Here is a 19,889-nt window from a genome sequence, read left to right on the forward strand (position 1 = left end):
CTCCATCCATCCATCCATCACGAGCTCCATCCATCCATCCATGCCTCCATCCATCCATCATGAGCTCCATCCATCCATCCATCCATCCATCCATCCATCATGAGCTCCATCCATCCATCATGAGCTCCATCCATCCATCCATCCATCCATCCATCCATCATGAGCTCCATCCATCCACCCATCCATCACGAGCTCCATCCATCCATCCATCCATCCATCCATCCATCCATCCATCACGAGCTCCATCCATCCATGCCTCCATCCATCCATCATGAGCTCCATCCATCCATCCATCCATCATGAGCTCCATCCATCCATCATGAGCTCCATCCATCCATCCATCCATCCATCCATCCATCCATCCATGCCTCCATCATGAGCTCCATCCATCCATCCATGCCTCCATCATGAGCTCCATCCATCCATCCATCCATCCATCCATCCATCCATCCATCCATCACGAGCTCCATCCATCCATCCATGCCTCCATCCATCCACCATGAGCTCCATCCATCCATCCATCCATCCATCCATGCCTCCACCATGAGCTCCATCCATCCATCCATCCATCCATCCATGCCTCCACCATGAGCTCCATCCATCCATCCATCCATCACGAGCTCCATCCATCCATCCATCCATCCATCACGAGCTCCATCCATCCATCCATCCATCCATCCATGCCTCCATCCATCCATCCATCCATCCATCATGAGCTCCATCCATCCATCCATCCATCCATCCATCCATCCATCCATGCCTCCATCCATCCATCCATCCATCCATCCATGCCTCCATCCATCCATCCATCCATCCATCATGAGCTCCATCCATCCATCCATCCACCCATGCCTCCATCCATCCATCCATCCATCCATCCATCCATCAATCCATCCATCCATCCATCATGAGCTCCATCCATCCATCCATCCATGCCTCCATCCATCCATCCATCCATCCATCCATACATGCCTCCATCCATCCATCCATCCATCATGAGCTCCATCCATCCATCCATCCATCCATGCCTCCATCCATCCATCCATCCATCCATCCATCCATCATGAGCTCCATCCATCCATCCATCCATCCATCATGAGCTCCATCCATCCATCCATCAGCTCGTTCTCTGGTTCTTTAAGAAGTTTGTAGTGCAGTAAAAAAAATAAATAGAAAAGAGAGATGACAGATGTTTACTTTGATTACACAAACATTACGTAGGCGTATGTAATGAATAGTAGGTTTGTTTTATAATTATAACATGAAGAACGTCAGCGTATAATAATAGTGTCCAACAGTATATTTCTACCTAACTCAGCAGCTCATTCTCTTTAAAGATGTCACACATTTTAGGGTCACTTTGAACAACAGGGTAGATGTGAAACGTAAGAGTGAGGTCAGAGGTCAAATGTGAAATGATATTTGGATACAAACTGTAATGTGATATTTAGAATCCCCATGCACCAGCATCATTACTAAATATTACTGATACAAACTAGGGCAGCAGAATTTTAGGCAGTTTTAAAGACGAGACATTTTGTGAAAGTTTGACCTTTTTTGACCTTGAAGAAAAGGTCAGAGGTCAAATGTGACACATTTTACATCTTCATGCAGCACTTTCTATATGTTGACAATAAACACCACAGTTGTAAGAGTCATAGTTTCAAAGTTATAAGGCGTTCTGTCAATTTTTGACCAATAAATCATAACAATGTCCATGAAGAGTGGATGAAAGCCAGATTTTAATGGATCGTTAACATGACCTCACTCTACACTCTACAACATTTTACCAGAATTCATTCAAAACGTTTCATGTTTGCAGACAAAATGATGTGCAAACGCTACCACAAACATAAACTCCTTGGTGGAGGTGAAAACGTTTCCTGTGACCTTTATTTGTATTTTACATTTACATTTATCATTTCTGGCCAGCTGTTGAAAGAGCAGCCTGAAATTAGAGTAAAATAAAATATGTCACCCATGGTAACCCATGTCATGAAGCCGTACACACCTGCCAATCAAACGGTGTCACATGCTCACCGACAGACTGAGCAAAAGAAGAGCGGATCATGGACAAAGCAGCCTAGAAGCTGGATCTCATTGATTATACAGTTCAATATTAGACTGAAGGATGCAAACGCGTCGGAAAAAATGTGAAAAATGCAGCATTTTAGAGTGATTTAATTTAAGTGTGAAGGCATCGCCGTTCCTTCCTTCATTACTTTCCTTGTCTCACTCCTCCTTCCTTTCATCGAGCCTTCCCCGCCACGCTCCCGCCTCCAGCGTCCATCATTTATCACCCTGAATCCAACATCGCTTCAGCCTTACTGTGTACCTTCCCTCTCTTTCTCCTCCCTTACAACATATTAATCCTTCGTGCCAGTGTGAGCCCTCCCATTCTTGCACTTTTTCATCACTCTTTATCTCCGCCTTATCTCTCTCTCTCCCTCTCCCTGCAGCACCACACCCTGCCATTGTTGTCTCTGTGACACATATTCTTCCCATTTGTCACTTCTCCTCCTTTAAATGAAAACATTCATCCCTTCACCTGTCCCCCTTTACATCCCGCTCTCACTGTTTATTTACTCATCCCTTTCTTTTCCCGGGAAAACTGTCGTCCTGTTATGGAAGGTAAATCCATCCTTCTTCTACTGTCCCCCTCACTTCCCCTTTGTCTCATCCTTGATCTCCTCAAACTGTCCTTCCAGTCATACAAAGTGCATGGGCTCTTTTTGATAGCGGGTATCTATTAAACACAGGTTCAGGCCAGATTTAGCAATAACACAGGACTCTGGCTACAGCCATCTTCTCCTCTTTGCCTTTCTCCACTGACCCCTCCCTATCTGCCTCAGTCCATCCATCCATCACGCTCTTCTTCTCTTTAGTGTTACACATGAGCTGGTGGCAAGGTAATGATTGGTTTAAACAGGTAGTCTGTATGCATGGAGGCTCGCTAAACGATATTAATGGTGTGTGTTTGTGTGTGTTTGTGTGTGCTTTCCTGTATATTGCATGAGACTTAATGCCCTCTAACATTATCAAGCCCTGGTGCGATAAGCACGTGCAGACAAGAATTCACATAATTACTTTATGTAATAACTATCAGTTCAGTCACAACCTGCAGGACAAGGTCACCGCAGAGTTAACGTTTGCATCCCGCGTTTATCGTGAAAACACGCATTACTTTTTCATGAGGCTGTACACAAATGTGCTGAAAGGATTTCCTTCTGCATAAATTACTTGCTCTCATTCTTCTTCTGCCTCGACTTTTATTCACGTTAGTGCAGCAGTGGACGAGTACGACTTGCTGCTAGTAGCAGCTTGGTTGTTAATGAGTGGACAAAAAAGTTTTTGTCCAAAATGCTGACTTTAATTAGTTTGATTAAATGTTCATTTTACATGTAATTTTGTTACATAATTACAGCATAAAATGCTAAATTTAATGAAATTCAGTTTATGCCAACTGCAAAATGATTAAATAATTGGATAAACAATCCTTCGATTTCACATATTTCTGTTGCATTTTACTAAAAATTATTGCTTTACATTTATTGAGGGTTTATGAGTCCAGCTTCTGGAGGCAGAACCATAAACCATCCAACTCCAAATCTGAGACGCAGCAAACATTTTTACTCTGGTTTTCAAATGCTGTTTGTTTAACTTTCAGAAGTAATGATCTCATTCTGGGTTCAAATTCACCCCTTCACAAACTAAGAGACGTGTTACACACCTGCATTTTCTACTGCACAGCATCACACTCTGCCAGAGCTGTTACAGTGTTACCCTTGATTAGAAAGGATGTGCTGGTGAGGAGATGAGGAGGCCTACAGATGATATGTATGGGACTGATAACAGCAGACTTTTGCCATTCAGTAGACTGATAACATCCAGACGTGGCGACCAGCTCAATCAGAACCTGAATGTCCACCAGAGACCAGCTGCCAGCTATAAGAGATAAGAGACAAACTTCAGGTCCATAATTTGTTGGACAGCTGAATCATTTTTTCCATTTTTGTCTCAGTACACCAGCACGGGGGATTTTAAGTCAAAGACTAAAGATGTGACAGAATAAAAAAAGGATTTCTGTGGTTGAGAAAAACAGCTTCATAACATTTAACCAAGTATACACTCGACTGAAGGTTTACACCAAGGTGCAAACCACTGGTTACACTCATCATCAGGGAGGGCAGATCGGACTTTACCAGAAAACATCTCAAAGAGCACTTTTCTCACAAACTAACCAAGTTTATTTGCACCAGAATGAGGGAAGGAGCAAAAAAAGCTCATGATCTGAAGCACACCACATCACCCACGTCTCCAGTTTTTATCAGTTATGTGAAACTGCCAAAGTGAAATCTTTTCTTTCTCCAAAAAACGCATTCATGCCTTCATCACCTCGTGATTGGATTACCGCAGTTCTCCGTTTTTGGGTGGAGAACACTCAGATCTCCATCACTTGCAGTTTGTCCAAAATACTGCTGCACATTTTTTAACAGGTCAGGTCACTCAATTTATTTTATTTAAAGTTAGTTAAAGTTTCTGGGCTGCCTCTCCTCAAAGTAGCCATCCATCAAGACTTTCTCCATTTGAAGCAATGCATCATCAGGGATTGTAACATTGTAACAGCCGGTCCTTTTATCGAATTAAATTATTGATCTGTGGTTTAATGTTGTTTTTTTTAACACATGTGTTGCTTAAAATGTGCTACAGAAATAAAACTGACATTGACATCAACTGCTAAACATAGTGGAGGTGGTGTTATGACATATATAAAGAGATTGTATATATTTCAGGCTTACAGGATTCAATTTAAGAGTTTGAAGTCAATAAAAATTATGACAGGACAAAATGCAGTTTTCTCCAGATATTAAACGTAAGGCTCTACAACAAAGTGACCTGGTTTGCTAAAACACATACACACTGTTTTATCACTGGAGAACAGACCCAGGACTGCAACGCTTCACAGTCAATGGTCTTTTTGAGCCTGTGAACATGGGGGACCATGTCTATAACAACTACACGGTGCAATTCTTATTTATATGCCATGAATTAAAGTTAAAAGTTGACACTTTAGTCACATCTCGATTGGATGTGCTAACATCCATGATGTAGAGAGGCAACATGATAAAAGTTTAATCCTTGTCCAAATACTCCCAGAGATAACTGTGTATGTGAGATCTGAGGCAGGGATGGGAAGTACTCAGATTCCACGTCGTGTTTCTTGAGCAGACACTAAAGTTATTACTTGTCAAAAGTCTGGCACATAACAGCTTAGCAGCATAAGAAATGATGACACCCAGACAGAAGGTGGGGTATTATAGGCTAAAGGACACATTCTCCTGGGGAAGAGGCCGGCAGCATGCAGGCTATCACTTCTAAGCTGTGTTTGTTTACTAGTGAGTCACACATGTTGACACTGAAGACCACCAAATGACAGAAAAACATAAGACACATAAAGGGACTGACTTTCGACCCCGTTTTACATTAAAAAGTGAGAAGAAGCTGTCTTTGAATGAAACTGCTGGAAACAAAAACCAAAACAAAACAGAAAATAAAGCTCGCTAGCTCAAGTTCATAGTGTCATGCTCATTTGCGTGCACTGCCGCCCACACACGCCTACGCACGTGTGTGCAAACAGTTGCAAAGAGTGGGTGAGAAAGAGTCAGACTAAGAAAAGACCTTTGATATTCAGCTTTCATTATTTGGGCAACATCTTCTGCACGCATCTAAATCTGCAGAAACGCAGAGTTTCAGCCAGAAAGCTGCGAGCTCGCTTTATGTTACGTTGGCTGTACTGAGGTCACTCTTGGATTAATTTAGACCTTAAACAGAAGGTCAGTTCATCTGTGCAAACTCTGAAAGTTAATGTATGCGCGAGTCTTGCTTTAATATAACAGGATCATTTAACACTTTCTTCTCTGTTTCTATTAATCGTTTCCTTTAGGTGCAAGGAGTGAACTTGAACTAAAGATTTCCACATATGCCTCAAACTATATTCACAACATGCTACCCCACATCAGTGTATCTGTGCAATTCAACAGTGCCACCTAGAGCTCAAGGAAAGCATAGCAGCAGTGAATTATGAGTGGGTGCAGATCTGCTCATCAACATACTGTCATGATCTGTTTTCTACTTTGACTCAGTGTGTGTTTGCGTGTGTGTGTGTGCACATCTTGTCAGTCACCTCCGGTGTGATCTCTACAGCTATAATTATTCATGGTCGGTCAGCTGTCAAGTCATGACGTTTACATTCATGCATGAGTCGGACAAAGATGCAGAGCAGCACATTCTCAAACACACGTTTGTTATGAGCTGCAGTGGCATCATATATCACCATCGTGGGAATAAAGGCATCGCTTTGCTTCATGAATGTGGCCAAAATGGCACAGAGTGTGTCCGGGTTACATTAAGAACCACCTGCACTAATTATTTAAAGACACAGCAATCAACCGATCGCACACAAACATCGCATCACGCCACCTTTCAAGCATCCTCGTGTGGAAACATCCTGGTTGTTCAGGCGAGCACAAAATCAAGTCTGAATGGAAATGCCTCACACAGCTTTCTGTGTGTTCCCCTCAGGGTATTAGTGTGATATTGGCTATTTCCTGTTTTGAAGGCGAGTTACTTTACAGTCAGGCAGAGACGCAGATGGCCTAGTCACCTCTCGGTGATGGTCTGTGACTGGCATGATTGCTGTGCGGTCTCTGTTTGTCTGTCTGCCTCTTTCTATTCCACCGCGACGTCCCTCATTCCCTCTCTATCAGCCTGCTTCCCGACTCTTGTTTTCTAGTCTCTTTGTTGCTTTATCTGCTGGTGCATGAACACTAAAGTGAGTTATTTTCATAGTTATCTCATGTGGAGACGGCAGGGTCAACTGTGAGAGTGGGTGTAACAAGCAGGAAGTTGAGGCAATAAGTCTTTCTTTGTTTCGAGGCTCAAGAAGACGTAATTGTTCACGGATGAAAAATAGCTGTCAGTTAGAAAGGTTAAAATAACAGCTGTAAGAAGCAAGTAGGCTGCACATATTTCATGTTTAACCAGCACCACACCCACTACATGTCTTCCTCTAAAATAATACCATGTAGCTGCAAAGGAAATGTTATCACTTCCAAGTCATGGGAGACGCAGTGGCATGAATGCATAGACAGAAAAAATAAAGTCTGCTCAAGGTACCTGATTTTTATATGAGTTTGAATGTTTACCACAATTACATCAAGAGCTCTCTACATTTATGAAGTGAGAAAGACGACTCCGAGTGAAAGCTTTTCTGCTTTACTTCCACAGCATTGTCCCGGACTCAAACGTTGTCCTTAGTGCTTCCCAGCGTGTTCAAATGTGAGAACAACAGTTCCTGAACCACATATGTGATGAACAACACCCCTGACACGCCAAAACAGCCACATTTGACATCCTGAGAAGGAGAACATCAGAGGCTGAGTACCTACAGGTCGTATTTGTGCATGCAAACAGACTGTCTGTACAAAAACATAAATTCAGGTAGATTTAAATAGATAAGATCCTCCAAGTGTCCTCACACCTGATTCTGATTATTCCTACCAGAGCACAGCAGTAAATAACTTCACCTTCTGACAGTCATGAACATCTCATTTAGAAAAGGAAGGAAGAGTGGCGGTGTTGTGTCTGCTGCACTGTTTTATTAGCCGTGCCAGAACGATGGTTTGAAATATGACCACTTCCTGATCTCCGTGTCAGCTTCTCCTTCGTCTGTGTTTTTCCGTCTGTGGCTGTCAGTCTGTGGCACAGCTCTCTCTCGCACACATACACATTATCAACCTATCATCATGGACTGCTGGTCTATGATAATCGCGTGTCATCCTGAGCCAGTTTTATTATTGATCACCGGCTGTAATGATCAGAAGATGCAGATGATGGCACCACCCTCATTGATTACCGGTGACAGCTACAAAGCATGGCATAATTCTCATTGATCAGCAGTGACGGTGTGTAAAAAAAAAAGGTGTCATCTCCATCGATTAGCAGTAAAAATGTGCGGCAAAGATGCCCCGTCGGTCCCCACTGAGTGGAGCCCTTTTACACGCACTTGTATTCATCATGTGAATGTGTGTGGTACACGTGTGTTAGGAAGAAGATGAAAAGCGACAGGAAATAGACTGAAAAGAAGATGCTAAACTTTGCTGCAGATCTTTAACACCTCTATAGCCACGGCACGCCCCCATAGAAGAGACCATTTCATTAGCAGGACAAGCTGCAGAGAATCGGCACCGAGCACCTGAGGCACCGAGCGAGCACCGAGCATCGCCGTTACCCCAAGAGGAGATTTGTGGCACGGCGGGTTTAAGCTGTTTCAGAGGCAGGTGGTTTAGATGCTGTGGCTCATTGGCGGCACATTAATAAACTTAAATAATAAACTACACAAAAGCTCCACCTGACAGTCACTGTGCGTAACTACACATCTATTAACCTCCTCTTTATAAGAAGAGCCTGTGTGGTGCAGGTTTGGTGTGAGCACTTACCTCAGATTCATCGCAACTTTCAAACAGGTAGGTAATCTAAGACATGGGTTATTTCCATGAGCTGTGATAGCTGTAACATTTGTTCGTGAGTGTAAGTTACTGCTGCTTACTATCACTTTTGGTGAAGAGCTTATTATTTTTGCACTCTCCTTCTCATCGTCTCCTTTACTCCCCGCACTCCTCTCTGTTCCCGTTTCTTCTTTCACCTCGTTCTTCTCAGTTAGTCTTGATTTCTTCTTCCTCACTGTCTCACTCCCCCCATCTCTGTGATTTATATGTTTCCTGGTGGTGTTTTTCCCCCTGCTACCTTGATGAGTGCTCAACCACACATGCACACACACACACACACATTAGATGGATGAGCTGGAGATAACTAAAGCAGCCAGACTTCACTGTGAATTATAATCACCTTCAATCTGTGTCTCTGAATCCCTGCCCAGTTCTTCTGTTCATGGGTGTGTGTGTGTGTGTGTGTGTGTGTGTGTGTGTGTGTCAGGAAGCTCTACTCTCCTCACCAAGTCATGTGTGAGCGCCTCTTTCATGAATGTAAGTGATGGAGCAGCGAGGAGTTTGTTCCCTGAAGGGTTGCGTACGAGTGTGTGTATATGTCATTGCTCCTACTTATTATTCTCTGCGTCCCCTGGTGTTTGACCTGTTGTGTCGAGTTGGAATATAATGCTATTTCCACTGCTGCTCACATACAGTGCGCACACTCAGACACACATACCTTGAGGCAACAGCCATCAGGGTCCATCACTCACCCTCACATAAGGTATTCAACTGCACTATGTCAATGTCACATTGCCATTGGCCCAGTGTGTGTCTGTGTGTATAAAAAAGGAAGAAAGAAAGCTGGTGGTCCAGCAGTCAGTGAGGTAGGAGGAGAGAATGCACACTGGAAATATAAATCTCAGACAGCGAGAGGAGAGGGAGGCGATGTTTGAGGGAAAATCCATATACCTGAACTCGCCAGCGGTAACCTGCACACATGTGAGAGAGTAAATTTTACAATAAACAAATCGTTTATTTTTTTTTTCACTTCAGTCTTCTTCGAGTCGATGCCAAAATGAGTTTGCATGGTAGAAAAGGTTCAGCTACACGAGGAGTGCTCCACATGCTCCACATAGACACTCTGATCAGAGCAAAACTGGCCCAAATTTCATAAACCGTGTAACCACACGTGTCTGAGTTCTTCCTGCACACTCCGGCCTCTGAGATGTAAATGTGTAGAGATGTAAACTTGTGTCCTCTCCAAAGTCATCCGCGTCCAGGCTGAAACGCTCCTCCCAGGACACTTTTCTTTTTAATGCAAACTCGTTCAGAACTACGAGCAACATAACAACAGCAACCACGGCAGATGGTAAATATCCGTCTTCAGAGAGCTGCTCAAACGCGCCGGATAAGACAGCAACTTGAAGAAGACAAATGCGAGAACCATTCATCACTTTTACATGTCACACTAGTCTAATTAGAAGTGTGGGTGCAGTACAGCATGCAAACAGCACACTGTATGAAATCATATCCCATGTAAACAAGGAGTTCAATGAGAGTATGTATCCACGTCACAGCAGGCAAGGCGCAGCGTGATCTTCCCAACACCAGAGGCCGTGAACTGAGTAACGTTTGGACTGTTTAAGAAAGAAATACATAAACCCCTCAGATCCTCACGCTCACTGGCTCGTGCAGATGTTTTCCATCGTGTCTGCAGTTTTCTAAATAATTCCATTATTGTCCTATTTTCTATAGCCCACTTTAAATACTGCAGCAACCCACAAGAGAGAGTCTTAGATCGCTTTGATGTTTGAAATGTAAATTTTCATGTAAATGTGCCAGAAATTTATGAAGAAAATAAATAATTTAGTCGCTGTGATAATGTGCAGGAACTATGCACAAAAGCAAACACAGCCAAAACATGTTTTTCACTTTCTTCTTGATGACTAATCAAACCTGATGGTGGAAGTGAAGAGAAACAGATGTGATAGCAAGGTTTTCATGGCTGAGGAGGTAACGATGCTGTATGACGAATCCTCAAGCTTCATCGACAGCTCATAATAAAAATAAACACAACCAGCGTGTCTGAGTGAGAGGGGCCCACATGGGCGAGAAAGAGTAAAATGGGGTGATGCTGCCATCTACTGTGGAAGACAGGAACTTCTCATTTTGAAAAATCTATAATTTCCTTCTTTTTTGTACCTGCCCAGATGTTTGTTAACTCTGACTTATGACTCACTGAAGCATTAAAAGAAGGGATGGACCAGTCTTGTGTCTTCACATAGCAGATATCTTAGTATCTTTATCTTAATCTGTCCAAAATATCTTCAACACACGAACATCTGAAAGTCATGTCCTCAACAAACAGGAAAAATAAGCCTGACACAAGACCTGAGAGAAGCTTCTGGACCTTCAGCTGATCCGTCTTGAGCCACAGGTCTCCTTCAAAAAGACTGTAAAGAAGTGCATTAAATATTTATCTGAAAACGTAACATCTGACTTCTTATGCAATCTTTTGAAATCATCCATAAACTAGTCATCACATTGTCTCAGGTGATGACTCCTGTGGTGAGAAACAAACTGCTCCTAACTGTGGATCACGCTCACTCCAGACTGTGTTTTAATGTCCCAGGGACAGCTTTAATCTTCCAGACTGCAGCGCTGTGCTCCAGAACGATCACACAGGACTTTCAAACAGAAGACTCGAGTATTAGAGGGAAGCATCGGTATAAAAGGCCTCTTTCTGCTTCATGTAATGAGACACATGTTTAAGTATAACAAAAACCACACTTCCAGTTTCAGAGCAGTAAACTCAAGAAGTGTGAGTTTTGAAGTGTTGCTGCCTTCGCCACTGCAATCTGGACCATCAGGACTTACTGAGTGTGCCATTCATCCCTGGAGTATCCTGTGTGTGTGTGTTGTTGTTTTCCCCTGTTTCTTTTTCACGTGGATAATGTAATTGACCGAGGGAGGGAATTCAGCCTCGGACAGAAGGAAGCATGTAACAGGATCGGCTCGTGCTTGGAGTTTGTGCCCTTTTTGTTTTGGTTTTTTGGGGATTTTTAAAGAAATCTTTGACTAAAGGCTGTTTTGGGATTTTATTGTGAAGGATCAATATCCATTATTTTTTTTAAAAAAACTTTTGGAAAGAGCCAATGGGAGCTAAGTTTACCATCTGCTGCTGTCACTATCTGAAACACAACCAAGAAGAGAGGAATGCTATTTTGCGGTTAGAAAAACTCTGTTACAATCCCAACTCGTCACCCTTTATTCCTCTTCTTATTTTAATACACCAAAGTACACATTTATAGTATCCTAGTTTTATTTCTTTCTCTCTAGGATGCACAGCACTCCCAGGCCACTTGAGCAGCTATCCAGTGGGTCTAGTGACAGTGAGACAGAAGAGAAGAACATATTTGGACCACCACCTTCAAAAACGAGTCAGTGGAAAAACCAGCAAAGCCAGAGGAGCACCGCTGATCAGCGGGCCATCGCAGACAGAGCCGAAAACACTCCCATCAGTCAGGGACTGGATCGAGAGTTACAGGCTTTCATCAGCATGAGAGACCAGACTGACGAGGCTACGGAGGTGACAGAAAACATGCTGTACACTACAGACGCTGAAATAAGCGTAATGAAACAGCAGCGTTTATCGCAAAACTGGGAAAAAACATATTTATAAAACAATCTGTTCTCATCTGGGTGTGTAACATATAGGAGTCAATCTGCTCACAGGACATGCCACTTAAGCTTGTAAACTTATATAACTTATAAGCATTTGGCTGATTAAACTAAAACTATATAATAGGGTATTTTTTATTAATATTAGTGTGTATTCTCCAGCAGTTTAAAAGACGTCGAGGTATGTCTAAATTCCAGTGAATGCAGCTTAAATTAAGAATTTAAGGAATCTTTCAAAAAACACAAACAAAACTCAACATTTACCGGCCAAACTGGAGTTCCTCGTGACTGGATGCTGTCAGAAAATTCCCATCTGCTCTCCACTGGATCTCTAATGTAATAATCTAAAAAGGGCAGACACACAGGTGACTTTCATAGAAGCCTGATTTATGTCAATAAATAATATGAAATAGTGCCACAGATAGTGTTTCAGTGACAAACAAGCCATAATAATTATGAATATGCATAAAAGCCTTGGTTAGATTAGATTAGTGCGAGGCCAGAGGAAAATCTGTTGCTCTCACTCAGAAAATGAGAAAGAATGCAGCTGTCTAAAAACAGCTATTCAGCAAATGTGACCACGGGTCAATTAGTGATTGAGCACCGACACACAAACGCACAAACGACACACAGACCACGTGCTCCTTACTTACTCAGTCACCCAGCGCCTATCACTGCTGTTTATTCGTTAGTTAGACTCCATCATTGTCAGTGTGCTTGTGTTTGGAGGTGGTGGATGTACAAACCCCAGCACGTCTCGACTTTTGGTTTTGAATCCTTATTTTTTCAGGGTTTTTTGGTGACATTAGCAAGCAAAAAGTTTATTGGTTTGTTTTTTCTCAACTTTTCTCGTGCTTCATTTCTGCGCAGAGGGAACACATCAGGACAGAGGCTGTTTTCTCAGAATTTCAGGACCGCAGCTCAGTGAGCATTTGAGTTTAGTGCACACGTCAGGCTGCAGGACACAGTGGGCACATTGTGTAAATAAATGAACTCCTTGATGGAGATGTAGGTCATTAGCTTGGCAGGCCGGTCAAAGAGAATATTCACTGCACAATTCTCAGCATGCTGCGGGACTGCTTTTAATATTAGGACAAAAACAAAAAACTCAGCAGGCCTGAAACATTAAAGAGCCCTCACAGTGGTGGGGGCCGAAGGGGTGGGGGGTTATCTAGAAGATGAAGTAGGACATACCACTCTGTCAACTTTGTGTTTTTTATACTTTACAGTTAAAATCTGTTTTTTCTGTATAATTTAAAGACAACTTTCAATTTTTAAGAGTGGACTTTTAACAATATTTTAACTCCCAGACAAACACAGTGGCTGTGTGGATCGTGTGAGGAGCCAAAGTGCAAAACATGGGAGACAGAGTTAATAAAAGTCAACTTTAATAGCTAAACCCTTTTTATTTCTTTAACTCAGTCACCTACTGCTTATCACAAAGAAAAAAACCACGTAATCCAACATACAGCAGCAAAAGTCCCATAAGGCAGAAACTTACACTGAGAGCACAGACGATGTTGCAACAAGAAGGCGGGACTATTTATACACATGTGTATAAATAGTCCCGCCCAATCTACAAATTTGGGATCGGCACACTAGATAATGAGGAACAGGTGAAGACAATCAAGACAAAGAGACAGAGGGGGGATTGAAATAAGACATAACTAACCTCCAAAGTAAAACAGGAACAAGAGATGAATGAACTGTGAGGGTGTAGCACCCCACCACTCTATACTGTGTCCAAAACCTGGGACCCCCGTTTTGATCAAACTAGGTGGGCTGGTGTGTTTGAAGCAAACTAAATACCACAATGATTCTACAGTTTCCAGTCCTCTGATAGCAACTCCAACATTAAACACACTTACCTGCAGGTTAAAAATCACACACGATTTTAAATTTACACAGACAACCCTTTAACACAAGAAGCTCCTAATAACACGTCCAAAAAGCAAACTGCTAAATATTAAACCCATAAAATAAAATATACCTTTCAACGAGGACATTGGGTCACTAAAGAATAATAAGTAAACGTCTGACGAAACAAAAAGTAAAAATGGCTCTGTGGTCATGAAAATACTAAACAGGATTCAGCCATCATTCATTTTGTTATTCGTACATGTGCGATTCATAAAGCCTGAGGACAACTGACGGCTCTTAAGTGGAAGGTGTGGGTGGATTGGTAAATAACTTTCTGCTGATTCATGAGGCTGACATTTGTGCTTTTTTAAATTGAATACACTGCAGAAATATAATTTCCCTCAGTTGTAAGTTGCATCATCATTAGTATATTTTAATTAGGAAGTGTTTGTGTTTGTCTACAGGAATGGGAGAAGTTGAATTATGACATACACACCTTGCGCTATGCCAAACGAGAGGTCAGAGCTCGGTGGAAGAAAATCCTGCTTCAGCTCGGTGAGTTCTCGGTTGTTTCCGCTCTTTTCTGCTGCCTGTGTAATTCCCCGTTCTTCCCGCTGCTCATCTCTTTGGATCCCTGCAGGTTACCAGTGTGAGGTGGACGCCTTGCTGTGTGTGAACAAACAGCGCCGATTCAGTCGAGATGAAGAACATCTTAACAAAGCGACTGAACTGTTGACGCAGCTGCTGGACCACACCTCTCTGTTCCCTCCTGGAACAGGACACCAGAACCTATACCTCTGTATCATGGTACACGCAAACACGCATCCATAACATTGTCAACCACGGGTCCCTGGACATTATTCCTACTTTTTCAAAGGAAATATTGGACACTGCAGTATCTTTTACCTGTTTTAAAAACAAAAAGTCTGGTGAATGGATCTAAGCTCCCATTCGTGTAAAAATGGACTGTAAACCTGTTCACGGCGTACCCAGAAAATGGGTGTATGGATTTTCAGGCTTCATTGATTGTCATAACACAGAGTTTGCTCTTCTGTAAGTTTCATATGGCTGGAATTTAGACCTAGTTAGCTTGTCTTCTTCACCCGTGGAGTACCTCAAGGCTCCATTTAGGGCCTGTTTTCATTTACTGGTATAAACCCCCTCGAGACCCTATTTGCTGTACACATCTCCACACTTCTCTAAATATAAATATATCTGCTTTTGAATTTCAGTGACTGCTGGTAATGGGTCCATCCTCTTTCTTCAGTTGCAGGATTATAAGACAGAGGATCCTGTCTGGTCCTCTGAGAACCATAATGTAGCCATTTAAGATCAGTATCATCCAACCTTGATGCTCATTTAGGGAATCGTGGAGTGACACTGATTCAAGATTCAATTCTGCTACTTTTTTCAGCTTTTTTCTGAACATTGTTAAATTGAAGTCCATCACTTTTCTCAACTCCAGAATATTGCTCAGTTCACACTGCGTTGTTTGCAGCTGCTGCAGTAAACATTTCACTGGCTTCCTGTCAAATGCAGAACTGATTTTAAGGCCCTTTTATTGCTTTTTCAAAGCCAAGTGTGGGTTGGCAGCTGGGAAATGAACTTTTGCTTTATTCCTGTCACGGTTCTGGGTCATTTTCGACCCAGCTTTTCCTGTTTCTGTTTTGGTGTTTTTCTTAACTATGATTTGTTCGGGTTTTTAAGTTGTGCTGGTTTGATTTTGTAATAAGGGTTATTCTTCTTCTCTGTTTTATGTGTTATATTCTTTCTGTCCACCACTCAGTGTCAAGTTTGTGTTTTTGTGAATTGTTTCTGGTTTCCTGTTTTACTTTGAAAGTTCATGTCTCATGTCAGTGTGTTCAGTTTTACTTCCCCCCTGCCTCCATCCATCCATCCATCCATCTTCATCCGCTTTGTCCGGGGCCGGGTCGCGGGGGCAGCAGCCTAAGCAAAGAGGCCCAGACCTCCCTCTCCCCAGCCACCTCCTCCAGCTTATCCGGGGGAATACCAAGGCGTTCCCAGGCCAGCCGAGAGATATAATCTCTCCAGCGTGTCCTGGGTCTGCCCCGGGGCCTCCTCCCGGTGGGACATGCCTGGAACACCTCACCCAGGAGGCGCCCAGGAGGCATCCTTGTCAGATGCCCGAACCACCTCAGCTGGCTCCTTTCGATGTGGAGCAGCAGCTGCTCTACTCTGAGCCCCTCCCGGATGGCCGAACTTCTCACCCTATCTCTAAGGGAGAGGCCAGCCACCCTTCGGAGGAAGCTCATTTCTGCCGCTTGTATCCGCGATCTCGTTCTTTCGGTCACTACCCACAGCTCGTGGCCATAGGTGAGGGTAGGGACGTAGATCGACCGGTAAATTGAGAGCTTCGCTTTTACACTCAGCTCCCTCTTCACCACGACGGACCGGTGCAGCGTCCGCATTACTGCAGCTGCAGCCCCAATCCGTCTGTCGATCTCCGGCTCCCTTCTCCCATCACTCGCGAACAAGACCCCGAGATACTTGAACTCCTCCACTTGTGGCAGGAACTCATCCCCGACCCGGAGTGGGCACTCCACCCTTTTCCGGCTGAGAACCATGGCCTCAGATTTGGAGGTGCTGATCCTCATTCCCGCTGCTTCACACTCGGCTGCGAACCGTTCCAGTGCGAGCTGGAGGCCTTCACCCGATGAAGCCAACAGAACCACATCATCTGCAAAAATCAGAGATGAGATTCTGAGGCCACCAAAGCGAAAGCCCTCCGCCACTTGGCTGCGCCTAGAAATCCTGTCCATAAAAATTATGAACAGAACCTGTCTCGTTAGCCTAATTTCTCTCAGCTGTGTCTCCCTTCTGTTGCCCATTCCCTGATTACTCCCCTGTGTATATAAGCCCTGTGTTTTCCTGTGCACTTTGTCGTGTTGTGCTCTCTCCAAGCTGTGTGATTGTCGTGTTCCTACTTTGTTTTGTTTCTGTTAGAGTTATTTTTATGGGATGTTTTTCTAGCATTAAAGCTGTGTTTTGAGTTCAAGTCCTGTCTCCCAGAGTCCTGCATTTCGGGTCCTTTTCCTGCTTGCCTGCCTGCCACACAGCCCACCATGACAATTCCACTCTCGCTCTTAGATACTCAAACCGTCTGCTTTTAACTCCTTGATCAAGAATAGAAAGAAAGGATGCTTCACAGTAGAATGTTGTCTTGATAAGGTTAATCTTGTTAGGCTGCATTTTTGCTGTTATGTTCAGAGATTCTTACAAAGAAGCTCCTGTTTATAAACTACAGTTCCTCTCACTTTCTACCCTCCCCGTTCTTCACTCTTCTTTCACCTCTTCTCTCATATCTCTACTGTTTTGTTGTTGTGCCTCTTCCTCCAACTACATCTGTCTACTAAACAGTCTTTAACTACTTTTGTGTTTCTTGATGTTTCTCTCAGGACCGCCTGGTGTTGCTGGACAGCGCTGAGGACTTTGTCAGACTGGCCAAGGAAAAATATCCCAAGAAAGAAGGCTGAGAAAATGTGCCAAAGACCGAAGGAGTCCTTTAAAGAAAGTGGACTCATGCTGTTTTAACACATTTGACCACATTTCCGTTTTAATTTAAATCCTGAAGTTTAATTCTAACCGAAAACCCCTTTTTGTCCCAGCTCAGTCTGTTAACTTGTGCTTGTGTTGTTTGGCTTATACAATTTGTAAAATACAAAAGTAAATACTAGAGATGGCACGATACCACTTTTTTTATGTCCGATACCGATACCGATATCATAAATTTGGATATCTGCCGATACCGATATGAATCCGATATAGTGTTTTTTAATCAACAAAACTGTTTTTTAAAATATCTTGCTGCATTTTGCAAGTCTTCAAGTTCATACTCAAGTTTAAAACAACAACTACACTAAAGCTATTCTGTTATACCTGTATACAAAAAAAATATTTCATAGTTCAGCAATACTGATCAATCTAATAAACTTAGACCTACACCATCCTCCCTATTCTGGTATTTTAAAGAGTACTTAGCGTAAATATTAAGCAACCTAACTAATAGGGTTCCAACTCCCAGCAACAACAAAAATAAATAAATAAAAAATAGGGAACCACCCCTCACGCGCCACCTCATGATGCTTAATCGACGTAATCAACCTTAATTTGATGCAGTGTGAAAAAAAATGCACAGAAATCAATTATTTTTCAAGAAATATTAAATAGATTCAACATCTTTCTTCAACAAAATTGCAGACTGCACAGATGGTACCTTCCCAAAGGAAAAAGTACTATAGCTTACTAGGGTATATATATTAGACTTAATAGTCACTATATACAGTAATTGACTTCTATTCATTTTACATCAAATTAAAACTTTGTGTGTCAGATAATTATTTATTAAAAGCTCGACATTTTAAATGAGAATAAGAAAGAAAAGTATGTCTTTGTGCCCCCTTTTCCCAGTTAATGCCCTATCGGCCCCCCTGGCTAAACTTTGCTAGATCCGCCCCTGCACAGTTACCAGCGTCAGCTACGTAGAAAAAGATCCTCGAGTAGAAAGTAATATTAAATACATTCTAACAACAGCTTATCAAGCTTAAACGTGCTGCTGTTGTTCAGCCGCTGGTTTCCTCTTTCTGGTGCAAAGTGGGCCAAACACAAAGACGGACTCGCGACAGAAAAGCCGATCAGCTGATCATTTAAGCAGTTTCACGATTGAAGTAGCAGCAGGAGAGCGAGAGGCAGTCGCTCGTTAAGCTTAAACGCAGGAATGCTTTACAAACATTCAGAGATGGACTTACACACTTGCTTTACTTCTCTCGGGGATAACTTTGTCGGAGATGAAATGCCGGGTTGCTAGCGAAGCTCCAAATGCTATCCAGACCACCGACAGGTCCCGCATGCCACAGCCGCTCTATCACGTGATGCATACTGCTCCGACGTGCTAACGTTCTGAGGTGAGTTACGGCGTGTTGCAAGTTTTGTGAGGTGCTTTCGTGATATTTAATGGATCGGATTACATTTTTTATTTTTCTCCGATATCCGATCCAGTCATTTAGGTCAGTATCGGACCGATACCGATACGTAATATCGGATCGGTCCATCTCTAGTAAATACTATTTTTAATATTTATTTTTTATGTCTACATCGTCACATCATTTTTAACTAAATCCATATTTTTCAAAGATAATAAAAATTATTCAGTAAAAACTAAAATAACCTTTGAAACTATATTATTTATCTCTATATGTACAGTATTTTACACATAAACCATTTAAATGTATTTAAAAATCCTCTTTAACACTCGTTTGTTAACACTTGTAGGAGTAAACTGTTTATTTTCTGTCATATTGGGTTGTTTCCTGTCCACGTTGTGACCATTAAAATATATTCACTCATTACGGGTTCAATCTTTTTTTTTACTGTAATAGTAGTTTTGTCCATAAGGTGGCAGCATATATACACATTGTGGAAGAGACACACACACTTTAACCATAATCGCCACAATCACCAGTTAACCTAATAAACATGGCTTCAGACCTACAAACTGCTGTCAGACCAACCAGGAGGTCTGAACTGGAAACCGTGTTGATGTGACGTGACAGTGCTGACCATCCCACACTGAGACTCTGCTCACTCCTTAAAGTTATCGCTTCACAGAAGTGAGAAAAGGATGAATCCTCATGATTTGCTGCTCAAACTGTGATCGTGGAGAATGAGGATTAAGTTATCAGGTTAAATTTAAGACGTCCCAAATCTGGATTTAGCTTTCAGTTCAAAGGAGAAGTGCTCGAAACACTTATTCTTTATTCTTCTATAAGAATAAAATGGAGAAAAATGGAAAACTATGCACACAGTGAGTTATGCAGGCTGTCTACCGGAAATTAAACTTTC

General features: G+C 42.4%; 1 protein-coding gene across 1 annotated transcript; it reads left to right on the forward strand.

Moving 5' to 3' along the window:
• The first annotated feature begins 11,644 nt into the window (after positions 1–11,644).
• On the forward strand, positions 11,645–17,524 carry LOC146616661 (melanoregulin). The gene is made up of 5 exons (XM_085375067.1): positions 11,645–11,718; positions 11,829–12,078; positions 14,495–14,585; positions 14,671–14,837; positions 17,447–17,524. Exons 1-5 carry the CDS (start codon positions 11,645–11,647, stop codon positions 17,522–17,524), a joined length of 660 nt encoding a protein of 219 aa, XP_085231193.1.
• Positions 17,525–19,889: the final 2,365 nt, after the last annotated feature.

Source organism: Diplotaxodon limnothrissa, linkage group LG16, assembly GCF_057381915.1.
Source record: "Diplotaxodon limnothrissa isolate DT_005_m linkage group LG16, D_limnothrissa_male_GT1.1, whole genome shotgun sequence".
Classification (NCBI taxonomy): Eukaryota; Metazoa; Chordata; class Actinopteri; order Cichliformes; family Cichlidae; genus Diplotaxodon; species Diplotaxodon limnothrissa.

Coding starts and splice junctions, on each gene's coding strand:
- LOC146616661 (XM_085375067.1), top strand. CDS start 11,645: ATGGGAGCTAAGTTTACCATCTGCTGCTGTCACTATCTGAAACACAAC. Junction 11,719..11,828: donor GAGAGGAATGCTATTTTGCG/GTTAGAAAAACT, acceptor CTTTCTCTCTAG/GATGCACAGCACTCCCAGGC. Junction 12,079..14,494: donor AGACTGACGAGGCTACGGAG/GTGACAGAAAAC, acceptor GTTTGTCTACAG/GAATGGGAGAAGTTGAATTA.